Source organism: Globicephala melas, chromosome 17 (assembly GCF_963455315.2).
Source record: "Globicephala melas chromosome 17, mGloMel1.2, whole genome shotgun sequence".
Classification (NCBI taxonomy): domain Eukaryota; kingdom Metazoa; phylum Chordata; class Mammalia; order Artiodactyla; family Delphinidae; genus Globicephala; species Globicephala melas.
The window spans coordinates 2,250,605-2,265,115 of record NC_083330.1 but is presented as its reverse complement, the minus strand read 5'-3'; the positions used below and the strand labels follow the sequence as shown (position 1 = coordinate 2,265,115).

The window sequence follows — 14,511 nt, the reverse complement described above, 5'->3', positions numbered from 1 at the left end:
TCAAAGTTGGTAGGTGGAACAGCTGACAAAACAATTGTTTCTTATGTTTCTCTCCTACTTAGTTAGTGTTTTTTGAGGCCCGTAATAGGTGATGGAGATACAATTAAAATTCAGAGGAAGTGTTCAAAGAGATATGAGGAAAACCAGGAGAATATTCCAAAGGGAAGTTTGTGTTAAGGGAAATATTTGAAGCTCCTGTTTACAGGTGATAGAGTTAGAAGGGTAGTTGTTCAGTGTTTTCAGTTTATGCGGCTGTTGAAGTATACACACACACACATACACATATACACACACACACACACATACATACGTACACATATACACACGCATATAAAGGAAATACTGAGATATTTTACATTTTCATACTGAATATTTGAGATCCTGTGTGATTTTTATCCTTTCAGCACATCTCAGTGTGGACGAGCCACACTTCAGGGGCTCGTATCCACACGTGGCTAGTGGCTGCCATCTTGGGTCGTGTGGTTTGCTTGTCCTGTCTCACCTTTCAGATCGCGGCTTAATCATTTCTCAGGGAGCCTTTCTCTCACTCCCCAGGGCTGTCCGTTTCCTTGCATCCTCAGTCTATTTATGGAGTCATATACCTTTAGAGCATTTGTCACACTTGTAAATTAATCTTCAGTTACTGAGATTGTTGTCTCTTCCACTAGATGCAGGCCTGAGTGTTTCCTGTTGTATTTCCAAGCCGACACACAACTGGTGCTCCAGAAACAGTATTTGGAATGAATTGTCCTAATCGCTAGTGTCAGGCCACTTGGCTAGAGTCACACATTTGATTTTAGAATCAGACACTAAACTCCTTCTAATTCATTTTGCTGGGATGAGAGTATATAAAAATATCACGAACATGAGAAGTGGTTTTAATTGTAAGTTGTTTACTTGTAATGGTGTTTTGCTAGATAATAGTTCTGTGAGCTTTCAAGTATTTTTAACTAGTAGGAAACTTTTAAACTATAAGCATATTTTTAAGTTGATTTAACAGACTTAATGGTAAAAGAGGTTTAATAATTCAGATTTTTAAATTTAAATTCCCTGCTCATGTTCATCCTGAAAATTTTAAGACTGGCTTAAATTATTATAAAATTAAGTTATTTAAAATGAAATTTTATAAGAATGGGATTTTTAGATTGAAAATACTGGTGTTTTTTCTTTTGAAAGGATGCTTATTTTGAGTTTGATGAGATGATTAAACCACGTGATCCACATTATTTAGTTATTTGAAAGCCAGATTGTAGACAAGCCTAGGTTGTGTTGAGTGTAAGAGAGGAATTAAACATTGTCCATTACATAGGTAAGTTCACACTTTTGTGTGTATTATGCAAGTAGAAAGAATGAGACCCGATTAAGGAGTTGGGTAAGATTTCGTTGTGTATCTCATATCTGAGCTGTGTCTCCAAGTGATGCTAGGCGTTTATCAAGAAGAGAGGGAGGGGCCTTTCAGTCAAAGGAACAGCACAGACACAGATACAGGAGACACTTTGTAATATTTCCTCTAAGTGATGAGAAGCCAACAGTTCAACCTGTGGCTGCAGTGCAGTGTGTGTGGGGTAGGGGGCAGAGCCAGGGAGTGAGTCTGGAAGTGGGGACATCCAGGTAGAACCGTAAGGAGCCCCACATGGCCCTCTAAGGGGCGTGGACCTGTGCTGAGCAGCCGTGCGGGAAGCGGTGGAGGGAGGGGAGAGCCAGAAGGCGTGAGCACCGAGGCGCAGGTGCCGCAGAAGGAGCGGTGGCGCGGGGCCGGCCCTGTGTGGAGCCCCGTGTGGAGAGGAGGGTGCAGGCTCTACACTGACCCTCGTGCCCCCAGCCCCTCCACCAAGGGGACAGGAAGTTGAGGACGGCATCATGCTGCGAAACTCTTCTTTAGATACCGATGACCATAGTGTGTCTGTACTTTAGTGAATTTTAATGGGAACTTACTGCGGAATAAGTCTGTTAATTACCAAAGGACAGGATACGTTTTACAAAATAAAAGTGATTATGATTCAGAGTCATTTTTCACCGCATGCCGAAACTTTTAATGTAAATTATTTCACCCTCAAATGATAGCCTGATTTTGCTGTGTGGTCAAATTGACATCAATCAACTTAAAAGTGAAAGGATATTTCATAAATTAATTAAAAAATATTACCGTACGTGTTTTATTAGTGAATTAGGCTTTTACTTATGTATTTTAGAGACCGTTTTCAGATTTGCCAGAACTTAAGGAATAAAGTAGAAGTCTAAATAGGATAGTTTGTAAAAGCATAACTCTGTATACAGCGAACCAACACTGTAACCAGGAACAGGCGGCCTGGATAAGATGCCTGTGCTTTGAAACCATCCATCTCTCTTCTTTTGTTGTGTAGGGAGATCATGGGGGCCAAAAAACACTTCATTCTGCTCTCTTTTCCAACCCTGTAACATAGTTCTGCCAAAATGTATTAGGAAAATCTCCCTACTCTTTAGTGATTGCAAGAGCATAGGGTAAGGGCACCGGTGTCTTCCTGACAAGCTTTGCCACTGTTAGCTGCAGCAAGGTGCCCGCAGTGGAGACTGCACAAGCCCTTCCATGTCCACTGGCCCCTGGCTTCTTTTGGAAAGAGCGGGGGGAGTGAAGCCTTTTCTCTCTTGTTTGACCTTTGGGATTCTCATCCTTATTGTATGTCCTTTGTGGGCATCGCAAGGTTGGTGTTGTGATGGCTTTTTCACTATATTCACCTTTTAAGCCTTAAGTAAGGTTTCAGTGTGGCAAAAAAAAAGGTTAATGTTTTGAAAAAATGTACACTGCATCACTGATAATAAAACAATATATTTGATCAGTGTTAAACTTCATAAATCTGATATTTCAGTCAAACTTTATAATATTTTATCCTTATAATTAATTTGATAACTTCACTATTTCAAGAAGCTAGACTCTGTTAATTTGTTTAGATCTGATCTTTTGCTTAATGAGGTAAAATGCCATCTGTTTTCCGTATAGATTCGAGTTCTGTGAGCCTGCATTTGTGGTTGGTAATTGTCTGCAGATAGCGTCAGACAGCCACCAGTATGACCGGGTCTACTGCGGGGCTGGAGTCCAGAAGGACCACGAACACTACATGAAGATACTGCTGAAAGTCGGGGGCATCCTTGTCATGCCTGTAGAAGACCAGGTAGCTTCCACTGTCCTTTCACTTGACGTAGGAGACGCACTTAGCGTAAGACGGGAAGCGTTACCTCAGTGAAAGGTACACTGTAAGTGTTAAGGAAGAAATAATTACTCTTCACAGATCTGTCTATAGAGGAGAACATTGAAACGGGCTCTTGACTATTAACCAAGGCAGGTGCGGAAAAGACCCGTTAACTAGGGTTAGGAGAGCCGCGCTGAGCTGCTCCCTGGTCCGGGTGAGGGGAGCGAGTGCCACTGAATGTGGTAACTGCTTCTAGCTGAACATATGAAAAGGAAATCCTGTTTGCGGTTTGGTTTGAACTGCTTAACTCCATTCCAGAAACGAGTAAATTTTTGGATCTTCTCTTAGTATACGTAGGCGCATTTGAAAGTATTTTTCACCTATTGTCTGCCTTTGGTTTGGAATTATTAGGTATAATAAGTGTATGAAATACTGATTTATTCAGAAAATGGGTGGCTCTTTTACTTTGAAATTTTATAAATATACATTGCAAAAAATATCTTTTATATTCATATTAACCTACATCTGAGATGTTTAAAACACCTTGTGCTTTGTAAGTAGAAGATCGATTGTCCAAGATGACTGGGACATAGTGTGGTCGTTTTGGAGTTTGTATATCTGAGGGTCCCCTAAGTTTACACATGTGATTTGCAGGTCAGAGGATTCACCATCACCATGTACTGTGTTTGTCAGTTATTAGAAAGAATATAAAGCATTCATTAAAACACATTCTTGGAAAAATGTTACTTGAATGCTTCCGGAGTGTTGAGACTCCCAGATTAATCGTCTTTTTCTGTTTTCCTTTAAAGAGACGTTTTTGAACATATAAAATATGGTTTCCCATTGGTATTTTATTGAATATTTATTATATACTATTGTACTAATGTAAAATGTAATAGGCTGATTGCTATAATATAAATTGAAGATGCTAATTCATCTTCCTTCAGTCATGTACTGAGCTAATATTTTTTCTCTAGAACTGATGGTGGGTATTTGCTGACTGGGTAGAACTTCTAATCCCCTTGTGACTAGTTACATATATCTGTGAAATGTCAAGTTGGGATTAGAATTAGAATCTGTATTTTATAACCACCATGGAAGATCATGAAGTTGATTCGTTGGTACAGTAATGAAAACGTCTTTTTACTAATACAACACTTTAACCAAACAACTGAACCTGTGTGAGACGTGTGTTTTGGGGGCCAGTGGCAGGTGTGGGTTAGAAGAGTACCCCTAGAAGCCCTCAGACCCCAGATACAACCTGCAAAGTCATGCCTTTTGCGCTCAAGTGTCTGTCTTGAACAGCAAGTATTTGTGATTCCTCCTGTATCATTTTATGGTAAATATTTAAACGAAAGTAATTTGCTTGCATTCAGATACAAGTGATTATATAGCAATCACTGCTGTTATTCTGTTAAAACAAAATTGTGACTGTAAGGTGATCACACTTCCAAGATAAAGCCGTTCTATTTCTTTTCTCCCTCTAAATAGTTAACACAAATTATGCGAACTGGACAAAACACTTGGGAAAGTAAAAACATCCTTGCTGTGTCATTTGCCCCACTGGTGCAGCCGAGCAAGAATGACAGTGGCAAACCGGACTCTGTGGGCCTCCGTAAGTAACCCCCGGGCCTTTCTGCCTGGACCGTGGCTTATGTTGCTCAGCAGCTGTGCTCGGGATTAATGGACTGTGTTAATTATGAAGAGTTAAGTAAATCATGCAGTAATACATTCCATGGATTTGCTTTTTTCAATGAAGCTCCTACCTTGCGCCAGACCCTGTTAGCTGCCTTCATGGAGGCATGAAAAGAAGGGGCAGGTCAATGAAGAGATGAGTTTGTTACTTACAGTTGTGACATGATTAATTACGGTAAATTTGTTGGCACCATTTTCCATACAGAGGGACAGCAGACACAAAAGCCTTTCTTTAGGCTGAAAAGAGCTTGCTCGTTCCAAGACCAGCAGTAACTTTCAGGGTCGCTGAAGCTCCTCGGCTGGGCTGCAGAGGACAGCTGATGGAGACTTTCCTTGTCCTCAAGGAGAGGGTCAGTGTTGATGGGGGTGGAGTTGTTTGAAGGTAGGAAAATGGTGGAGGAAAAAGAGGGCTCTCAAGTTTTACCCTGAGCCCCTCACTGAGTGATGGTACCGTTTATTGCTGTTTAGGACTGAGGGGTGAATAGCTTGGAAATCGGTGTAGGAAGATCAGAGACTTTTATTTTGGCTGGGCTTGAGTTTCCCATTAGGTAGGCATGTGGGTGTCACCCTGCTGCACGAGCTAGGAGGATGGGTGAGGAGGCGCTGGGACTGGGCCTGTGATCCACCAGCTCAGAGCTGGACCACGAGCAGAGGCAGGGCCGAGAAGTGGGGGGACAGCAGTGTGCGGTGTGCAAGACCGGACTTTGGAGAAGGCGGGAGCGCTGAGCTCCCTGAGGGCTGCCGAGACCCTGAGGAAGAGCGGTGAGCGCGGCCGTGGTTGGCCCAGCGTGTATCATGGCTTTGGAGACCAATAAGTAAAGTTCTTTGCCAAAAATGAGCTTTAGAACTTTACCATAGTAGACTTCTTGGTTTAATTTGCTTTCTAAATGAATTTATTTCATAGGAACCTGGGAGAGATTTCATTTTATTTTCAGGGTTATTTTACCCTCTTGCAACCCATGTGGTTTTGTGGTCTTTTGGGGTGTTTTTTTTTAATTGAATTTTATTTATTTACTTTTGGCTGCGTTGGGTCTTCGTTGCTGCGCGCGGGCTTTCTCGAGTTGTGTTGAGCGGGGACTACTCTTCCATGCGGTGTGCGGGCTTCTCATTGCGGTGGCTTCTCTTTGTTGCAGAGCACGGGCTCTAGGCGCGTGGGCGTTAGTAGTTGTAGCATGTGGGCTTAGTAGTTGTGGCATGCAGGCTCTAGAGCACAGGCTCAGTAGTTGCAGGCACGGGCTTAGTTGTTCCGCGGCATGTGGGATCTTCCCGAACCAGGGCTTGAACCCATGACCCCTGCATTGGCAGGAGGATTCTTAACCACTGTGCCACCAGGGAAGCCCTGGGGTGGTTTTGAGAATTAAATGAAGTAGTGTTTATAAAGTGCTTAGCAGGTAATAATGGCTTAGTAAAGAATAGTGTTGGGATTTGGGGAAGGTCAGTAAATTACACCTGTTTCCCCTGCTCAAGTTCTTAACAGTGGAGAGGTGGACTTGGGGACTAGGTAGCTAGGAATTGAAATGGAATACGATGTGTGGAGAATAAGAACACGTTCGCTTTTCTGTTAAAATAAGTTAAAATAGGTTTCTGTGTAGAGAACATTATTTCATTAATTATAGGGAATAAAAATGTGAAAGAATGTTAGCACAAAAAAACCCTAAAAAATACACGTGCAAATCCTTTGCCGAACGTATTTTGTAGCTATGAAATTGCTCATGTCAGCAGTTACTAAAATGTATTTATAACTTTTCCTCGGGTTCATCACAAATTTTTATTCAACTTAAAGTCATATTTCTTTTTCTTTCTTTGGTATAAGACATTATAAAAATAAATTTCACAGCAGGCCCTTTAGAAGGGGTGAAGGAAAAACTCTACACCAACTAAAGGAAAACTCTGTTTCCTTTATACACCACCTGCCGAATCCTCCTGTCGTCCAGACCTGTGGGTTCTCCTCCTTGAGCAATCCTGCAGTCCTCTGCGGACCCCAGCGAGCTAGACTGTGGTCTGGTGCAGTTGTGGTGCTCGCCGGTGCTAGCACAGACCCCGCAGGCTGCAGGCTCTGTCCTCCTCCAGCTTCTCACAGGCTGCTTGTGAATCAGGCCCCCATGACCCCTCCTAGAGTTCGATAATTTGCTGGAGCGGCTCCCAGAATGCAGGAGAACAGATTACTCATTAGATTAACTGGGGAACAGCCGGATGGGAGTGATGCCCAGGGCGGGGTGTGTGGGCGGATGCGGACGTCCACGCCCTCTCTGCGCGCACCACCCTCCCAGCACCTCCAGTTGTTCACCAGCCCAGAAGCTCCCCGAGCCCTTTCCATTAGGGCCTTTTATGGAGGTTCGATTGATTAAATCATCGACTCTCGGTGATTAACTCAACCTCTAGCCCCTTTCCTGTCTCTGGAGGGGTAGCCTGAAAGTTCCATTTCTCTAATCCCATGGTTGGTGTGCCCGACAGCCAGCCAAGCACCTTGAAGGGCTTAGTGAAAGTCACCCCGTAACATCAAGTCACGTGTGGTTGAAGGGAGCCTCTCATGAACACTAAAAAGCACTGCTTTTCACTTTGATGCTCTCATCACTTAGGAAATTCCACGTGTTTTAGGAGCTCTGTGTCAGGAAGGGGAAGCCAAATGTACATTTCTTATAAATCTCAGTATCACAGAGGTCAGGAGATTTCATGAACTGTTGAACTGCACCACACTGAGCCATATGAAGTTGCGGTTTTGTAGGTTAAAAATGGGGTTTGACCTAAATCCAGTGCCCTTTTCAGTCTTACTTAACAAATAAAAATGAAAGTGCTGACTGCTAGGTTCCTATAAAATCTACATAGAGACCACCTTTTGGGAAACAAATAGAGCTGACGTGTGTGTCAGAGATAACCTTCATTGTAGTTTTGGCCTGAAAGCTTCAATTCACAGTAAAATTTTATAGCAGTCAGGACTAGTGTTGTCTGTCTGGTCCATTGAATCCTTCTCGTGACTAGAAGCATTAGGAACAAGGAGGTTGCAGTACAGAAAATACTGGGATTTTTGAATAAGTAGGGCTGAGAATTGTCTAAAAGTGTTCGTATTATCAGAAAAACGTTTAAATGAGGCTCTTGTGGGTGCTACTTCAGGACCTGTGAGTGTTAGAAGCGACTGAATGGAGCCAGGTCTGAATCCTTTTCCAGTCCGGGTCCGTCGGTGCTTCTGCAGTCGGGCTGTCCCGGCGGTCGTCGTGGTGATCGTGTCCCTGGAGGAGCAGGCAGTGCTGGCAGAGGAGGAGGACAGTGGACGTGTTGGGAGAGCGCCCGGGGTGCGGGCGGGTCACACCCACAGGGACGCCCGAGAAGTCTAAGTACTCCTTCTCTTCTTTGTAGCTTCTGAAGCTCTGTCCCCGCTTGTTCTCTACCCCGCTTCCTGCAGTGGTCCCTTGACCTCCGGCCTCCCTCCCGCTGGCGCGCCCCGCGGGGGCCATCCTGGCCTTTGGGGCTGATGACCCCATGACTCCCGTCTGCAGCCGGGCCTTGCCCCCAGCCCGGCGCTGGAGGGACTGCCGCGGCTGGAAAGGGCCAGCACGTCGCGTGGCCTCTGGGCCCCGAGCACCTTGCCGGCCCCTCCCCGCTTGCCTCGCCCGGCACTGACTGGCTGCCCCATGTGAAAGGCCCACGGGGTGGCGGCAGCGCCCAGACCTCCATTTAGGACACACAGCGCGAGCAAAGCAAATCTTTATCTTCTCCTCCCCGAACTGTGCTTTCTCTTGGTCACGTGGGTAATCAGCGTTACATCTGCCTCGCCGCTCGGGCCAAAGACTCTGCGCCCAGTCCCCGTCCGTCCTGTCTTCACAGCAGAACTCAGGCTTGTCCCCTCTCTCCGCCCCAGCGTGGTCCTGTCTCATGCCGGCCCCTGGCACGCCCGCTCCTTCCCTTGCCAGCCGCCACCCCACAGAGGGGCCGGGCCGTGCTCTTCCATTTTGGGTTTCAGTAGAGAGTCTGAAGAAAAGGTTTTGTAGCAGGCCAGGAAGTATGTGCTAAGGGATCTTGGAATTGGTCTAAAATACCTCCTGCCTGGAGTTTTATGAAAGACCACATCTCCCGCTGCACGATGTGCCCAGCTTGTGACTGGGCAGAGCCCCGGGCACTAGGGCAGGAGGGAAGCACCCAGGACAGGATGTGTACCCTCAGGCCCTTTGTGGGGGGGGTGAGGAAGGGCCCCAGGCCTCTTTCCTACCCCCCGCCCCCAAGGGCTCACAGCTGAGGGCAAAGAGCGGCCACATACACATTCGGATAAGTGACATGATCACAGGAAGGTTGGGAAGGAGGTAGCTAAGAACAAGTACCAAAAGTAAGGGGAGAAGTGATGAAGGCTTTCTTGTGCTGTTGAACTGAGGAGGGCTGTGTTTTGTTTTGTTAGGTATTTGAGAAGAATCCTTGATAAGGGTTTTATTCCCACAGGGGTGGAAACTAGGAAGAACGGATTTCAGGTGGGGACCTGAGAATTTTCTTTGTCTGGGTGCAATGCACTGGAGGAGGCCACCAAGAGGGGCGTGTGGCGCTAGGTCTTAACACCTGCGCGCCGGTGGGAAGCAGGAGTGAAGCAGACAGGGCCTGTTCCGACTCTCCCCGTGCGCTAGATAGAAGCGAGCGTCAGCAGCTTAGGTCTGTGGTGTTTCGGGGCTGCTAAAGTGTGCGCCGTGATTTCTGGGGGCCCTTTACCTGTGAACCAGTTCTGCCTGTTGATTTACAGAAAGATGGAAACTGCGTGTGCATGCGTGTAACAGTCTAGAGCTCAGACTGAGGCAGCTGTTCAAACAGTGCCTTCATTTGAGGTTTTGAAACAGGTCCTTCACATACTTTTCAACATCAGAAAGTACAGAAGATGTGTAGGGTAAAAGCTCTTCTCTTCTTGTCCCCTAACTGCTTAATTCACGTGCGCTCCAGCCGTTGTAAGTTATTTATCCTCCCCGAGAGGGTTTATGCTCATACCTGGGGATGCGCACATGTCCGTACACACAGACTCCGGTGCCGTCCGCTGTCCTCAGTACTGCAGTGGTCTGGCACATAGTAGGCGCACTTCCTAAAATCTGTGTTAGATGAACGTCAGTTTTTTGTGTCCTGTCTCCTAATATTCACTAAGAAGTGAACAGTGTGTAACGTTTTACTTTTTATGTTTTCCGTGTGTTTTTAGCCCCCTGTGCTGTCAGGAATCTGCAGGACTTGGCTCGTATTTACATTCGCCGCACACTTAGAAATTTCATCAATGATGAGATGCAGGCCAAGGGCGTTCCTCAGAGGGCTCCGCCCAAAAGGAAAAGGAAGAGGGTCAAGCAGAGGATTAACACTTACGTCTTTGTGGGGAATCAGCTCATCCCTCAGCCTCTGGACAGCGAGGAGGAGGAGAAGATGGAAGAGGATAACGCGGGGGAGGAGACGGGCCGCGGCGCTGCCCGCGAGCAGGAGACGCCGCCCCAGAACTTGCTGAGGGAGAAGATCATGAGGCTCCCCCTGCCCGAGGCTCTAAAAGCGTACTTGACGTACTTTAGGGAGAAGTAACTTAGAGCAAGAAGGAAGAACGCCTACTGATAACTCCTTTAGTCTTGAAAATGTAGCATTGTTAGACGTTAAAAGAGAATTCTTTCTTTCATCAGAGTGAATTTTTAGTGGAAAAAGTATAACTTGTTTCTGTCTTGGTAATAAAAATGATGTATTCTGTGATTAAAAAGAATCCCTTTTATAAAATATATTTTTCTTTAAATCTTGTTAAAATTGCTGTTTTAACTTGGAGCGACTTCAAGAGTGGAATGTAACAGTAGTCAAGACTGGGTCCTTCAGACCCTCATCTGGTTCCTTACAGACTAGTAGTGGTGAGGGTTAGATTTAATCTTCCATAAGGGGAAATAATCAGGAAGCATATATGTAGTCTGATTCCAATTGCAGCCATTTGCATTTCCTCCATGAAACCTTTATCTAACAAGGAAATCAGAAGCTTTGTGTGTTGCAGTCACTATTGCTGAGTTGCTGTAGGTCTGTTCCGGGCAATGTATGAGTGCAATAACGATGCAGATACGGAGTAACGTAGCTTTAAAAAGCCTCCTTTCAGGGAGTTCAACAGCACTGCTACTCTTGCTCTTGAATCTGTTGCCAAGACATGGGGAAAACATCTGCTTCTCTCATAGAGATTTTAGGAGCATGTCAAGTGAATATTAAAGTAAAACGTATATACTTAATACAACTCTTAGTTTGGGTGGACCCTTTACATTTTCAGTATTTAAAAATGATGAGGTTATCTTACTCTGAAGTTTTAGAAGATAGTATATTTAGGACGGTTTTCCCTGTAGTCCACTGTATAAAGTATTTGCTTTAAGAGAGTCTGTTGTTCTACGCGACTGTTGATGGCTCATCGGTGAATCGGCCTGAGTGGGCTGGTCACAGGTGCACTTTAGCAAAGGAAACTCCTGGTTCATTGGCAGGTTCATCCTTGACAAGCAGGCTGCGCCAGCCTGCGTTTGCTTTGAAATTCATCTTTGTAGCATAGGAAGTAGTCACAGAAATTATATGTAGGTGACCTTTTCTTTGAAGATTCGGAATCATAGTGTCATCTTTGGGACCTACACCGGGCTCATTTAATTTCTTCCCATGTTTTTATTTCGTTCTTGTTTCTTGTGGTAAAGTGACAGTGATTTTCTTTTTTTGATTAATACCCCATACTACTGTATTCATTATTTGAATGTCAGTAGTGAGACAGGTGGTCAATGCCGTTATTAGTGTTTCTTTTCTTCCTACTGGGGCATGAAGAGTCATGCCTTGTTTAAGAATATACAGTGTAGCATATTTACTATCTAGTGTTCCGTGGATTATATATTTTTTAGAAGGGAAAATTTGAGAGTATCACTTATCACCACCAGCATCACTGTTACAACTGGTGAACAAGTATGCTTGAGGAAACGCAATCGATGTGTAGTGGAAGGATTATTATGTCTCTGCAAAGATTCAACCGTTAGATGAATGGTTTAAAAAAAATCTCAGCTCTGGTAATTCCACACATGTAAAAACAACTGTTTGAAATAGTCTAAGCATGAATCATCCCAGGTAAATCAGGATATTTTAGTAATGTGAAAGATAATTTCGTGGAAGCTGTTCGTTTTTTACCATTGACTGGGCTTGGGGGTATCTCCACAATTTTTCTTAGGCGATTACTAAGCTGTTATTGTTAAGAAATGCCCCATTCATTTCTAGCAAGGAAAAAAAAATAGTTTCATGCTATTGTCACGTTAGAAATGTTCCTTTTATTTTGAAATCAGTGTCCATTTTAGAAGTTTAATTTGGGGCTCCTGGTGCCCACATATTTTTTATCTAGCCGCCCCCCCACCAGCTTTGTTGTTTTCGGGGCAAGTGTTCAGATAACGTCAACACGACGTTTTCTTAAATCGTGGTGTTAACTATTCATGAGGGACGTTTTTGTTAAGGATATATTTGAAGATGGAGTTTTTCATAGCAGCTTTTATTCTGTTGGCTTTGGCAAAATGTACAGTAGCTTTTCATAATCATTGCCTATTTTTTGTCATTGAAATGTATCTTTTGTGTTTTTAAATGCATTTATTTCACAGTTGTGACTTTACTATTGACTTCAAATAAAGAAGTAGAAATAAAGAATGAAATTTTAAGCAAAAGCCCTTTTATCTATTAATGGGAATATATTAGAATGATTAAGAATATTTTGGGTGTTTATTTTTTAATGAATCATGTTATATTTGAGTGTGGATAATTGTGCTTTATAGGTGGAGAGGTAGCAAATAAAGATGAAGTAATTCAAAATGATGAGCAGTGTATTCATGGGAATTTACAGTGGGGTAATTATTTGTTTTGCGGAGAGAAAGTAGGCCTAGGGAGGGAGCACGACGACTTCCCCCCTCAGTCAGATTGCTGCTTGGAGATGGCTTGAAATAGCACCCAGGATCTGATAGAGCCCGAGAAACTGCCGGCAACACCATTAACTACCAGGAACATCGTTTAAATCTGTACTGCTTATTGGTCCATATATCTGGTTCTAGTACTAATAAAGAAAAATGTCATTAAGATAGCACACATAGTAGTTAAAATACAAAATGTGGAAGTGTTGGTTTCCAGCTGTTTGAGAGGACAAAAGTGAAGCAAAACCTGTTAATTTATGGGAAAACTTGGAAAATTATTTTAAATAGTTGCATATAATTAAGCATCGTTCTCCAGTGGCCTGCCTTTTTTCTCTTTCTAAATTTAGAAAATGTCAGTACACCTATGGATATATGCTGAATTATGGTATAGAATTGTCTGTATTTGGACATCTCATTTCCTTTTGACTGTTGCCACCGCTGAAGGGTGTAGGGTTTTAAAAAATTTATTTTTATGGGGCTTCCCTGGTGGCGCAGTGGTTGAGAGTCCGCCTGCCGATGCAGGGCACACGGGTTCGTGCCCTGGTCCGGGAAGATCCCACATGCCGCGGAGCGGCTGGGCCCCTGAGCCATGGCCGCTGAGCCTGCGCGTCCAGAGCCTGTGCTCCGCAACGGGAGAGGCCACAACAGTGAGAGGCCCGCGTACCGCAAAAAAACAAAACAACAACAACAAAAAATGTATTTTTATGAACTATTCAAGTAGATACGAAGGATATTTATAAGATGCTTGGAAAGTCCAAGGAATGAGTGTTCATGTGAGTACGAACCATGAGGCTTGACTGACAGCACTACCGTTCCTGTGTGTGCCCCTCTTCCCCGCTCATCCTAGCCCCCCTCTCAGGGTGCCCGTTTGTGACGGTCACACCTGGCTTTTTGCCGCGGTTTTACACATACGCTCGTATCTCCAGGCGGTATGAGTGGAATCACCCCTGTTCATTCCTGTGCACCTAGTTTTCACTGCACGTTGTCTTTCTGAGGCTGGTCCCTGTTGTCTGTGGTGATGCTAGATTCCCACATTCCCACTTTTTTGTTCATTATTTCTTCTTAACTCTTGGATCATCTCAATTTTCTTTTGCCTAAAGTACATCTTTTAAAATTTCTTTTGGTGAAAGACCCTGTGGTCTTAGTTTTGTCTGTCTGAAAAAAATTTATCTTCGTTCTTGAAAAATATGACTAATATAATTTTAGGATGACAGTATTTTTCTCTAAAACAATGGAGTTCTCTACATTCTGGCTTTCATTGTAGCTGTTGAGAAGTTCACTGATAGCCATTTCTCTGAAGGTTATCTTTTATCTCTGTTTTTACAGTTTTGTCCTGACATTGTTAATACTCTTGTCTTGGCATTGTTGATTTTCTGTAGTTTCATGTAATGTGCTAGGTGTTCATTTTTATCTTTAATCCTACCTGGTATTTGTTTTATAGGTGTGTGGACTGGCCTCTTTGATCAGCTCTGGAAATTCTTGGCCATTTTCTTTTCTTACAGACATTGCCTCAACTTTTTGCCTCTCAGCATTGGATTCTAAATAATTCACTCAAATATATCTTCCAACCACTAATTGTCTTCACTTGCTTTAAGTCTGCTGTTAAACCCTTACACTGAGTTTTAATGTCTGTTAAATTTTCTAGTTCTTAAAAAATTTTTTTTAAAATAATTTCCTGCTCTTTATTAATACGTTCAATTCGGTAAGCACACTGAACCTGTTTTCTATTCCATATCTGATTCCAGTATCTGAACTCTGTGGCGGGC

General features: G+C 43.8%; 1 protein-coding gene across 6 annotated transcripts in view; it reads left to right on the top strand.

The window, feature by feature from the left end:
- Window positions 1–12,644, top strand: part of PCMTD1 (protein-L-isoaspartate (D-aspartate) O-methyltransferase domain containing 1) — a 60,703-nt gene extending 48,059 nt beyond the window's left edge. For all 6 annotated transcript variants that reach the window (XM_030859785.3, XM_030859780.3, XM_030859778.2 and 3 more), the window contains 3 exons: window positions 2,978–3,149; window positions 4,659–4,782; window positions 10,024–12,644. In XM_030859785.3, coding sequence (XP_030715645.1) covers window positions 3,096–3,149; window positions 4,659–4,782; window positions 10,024–10,388 — 543 coding nt within the window. In that variant the 5' untranslated portion in view covers window positions 2,978–3,095 and the 3' untranslated portion in view covers window positions 10,389–12,644. The remainder of the gene's footprint in view (window positions 1–2,977; window positions 3,150–4,658; window positions 4,783–10,023) is intronic.
- The last annotated feature ends 1,867 nt before the right edge of the window (window positions 12,645–14,511 follow it).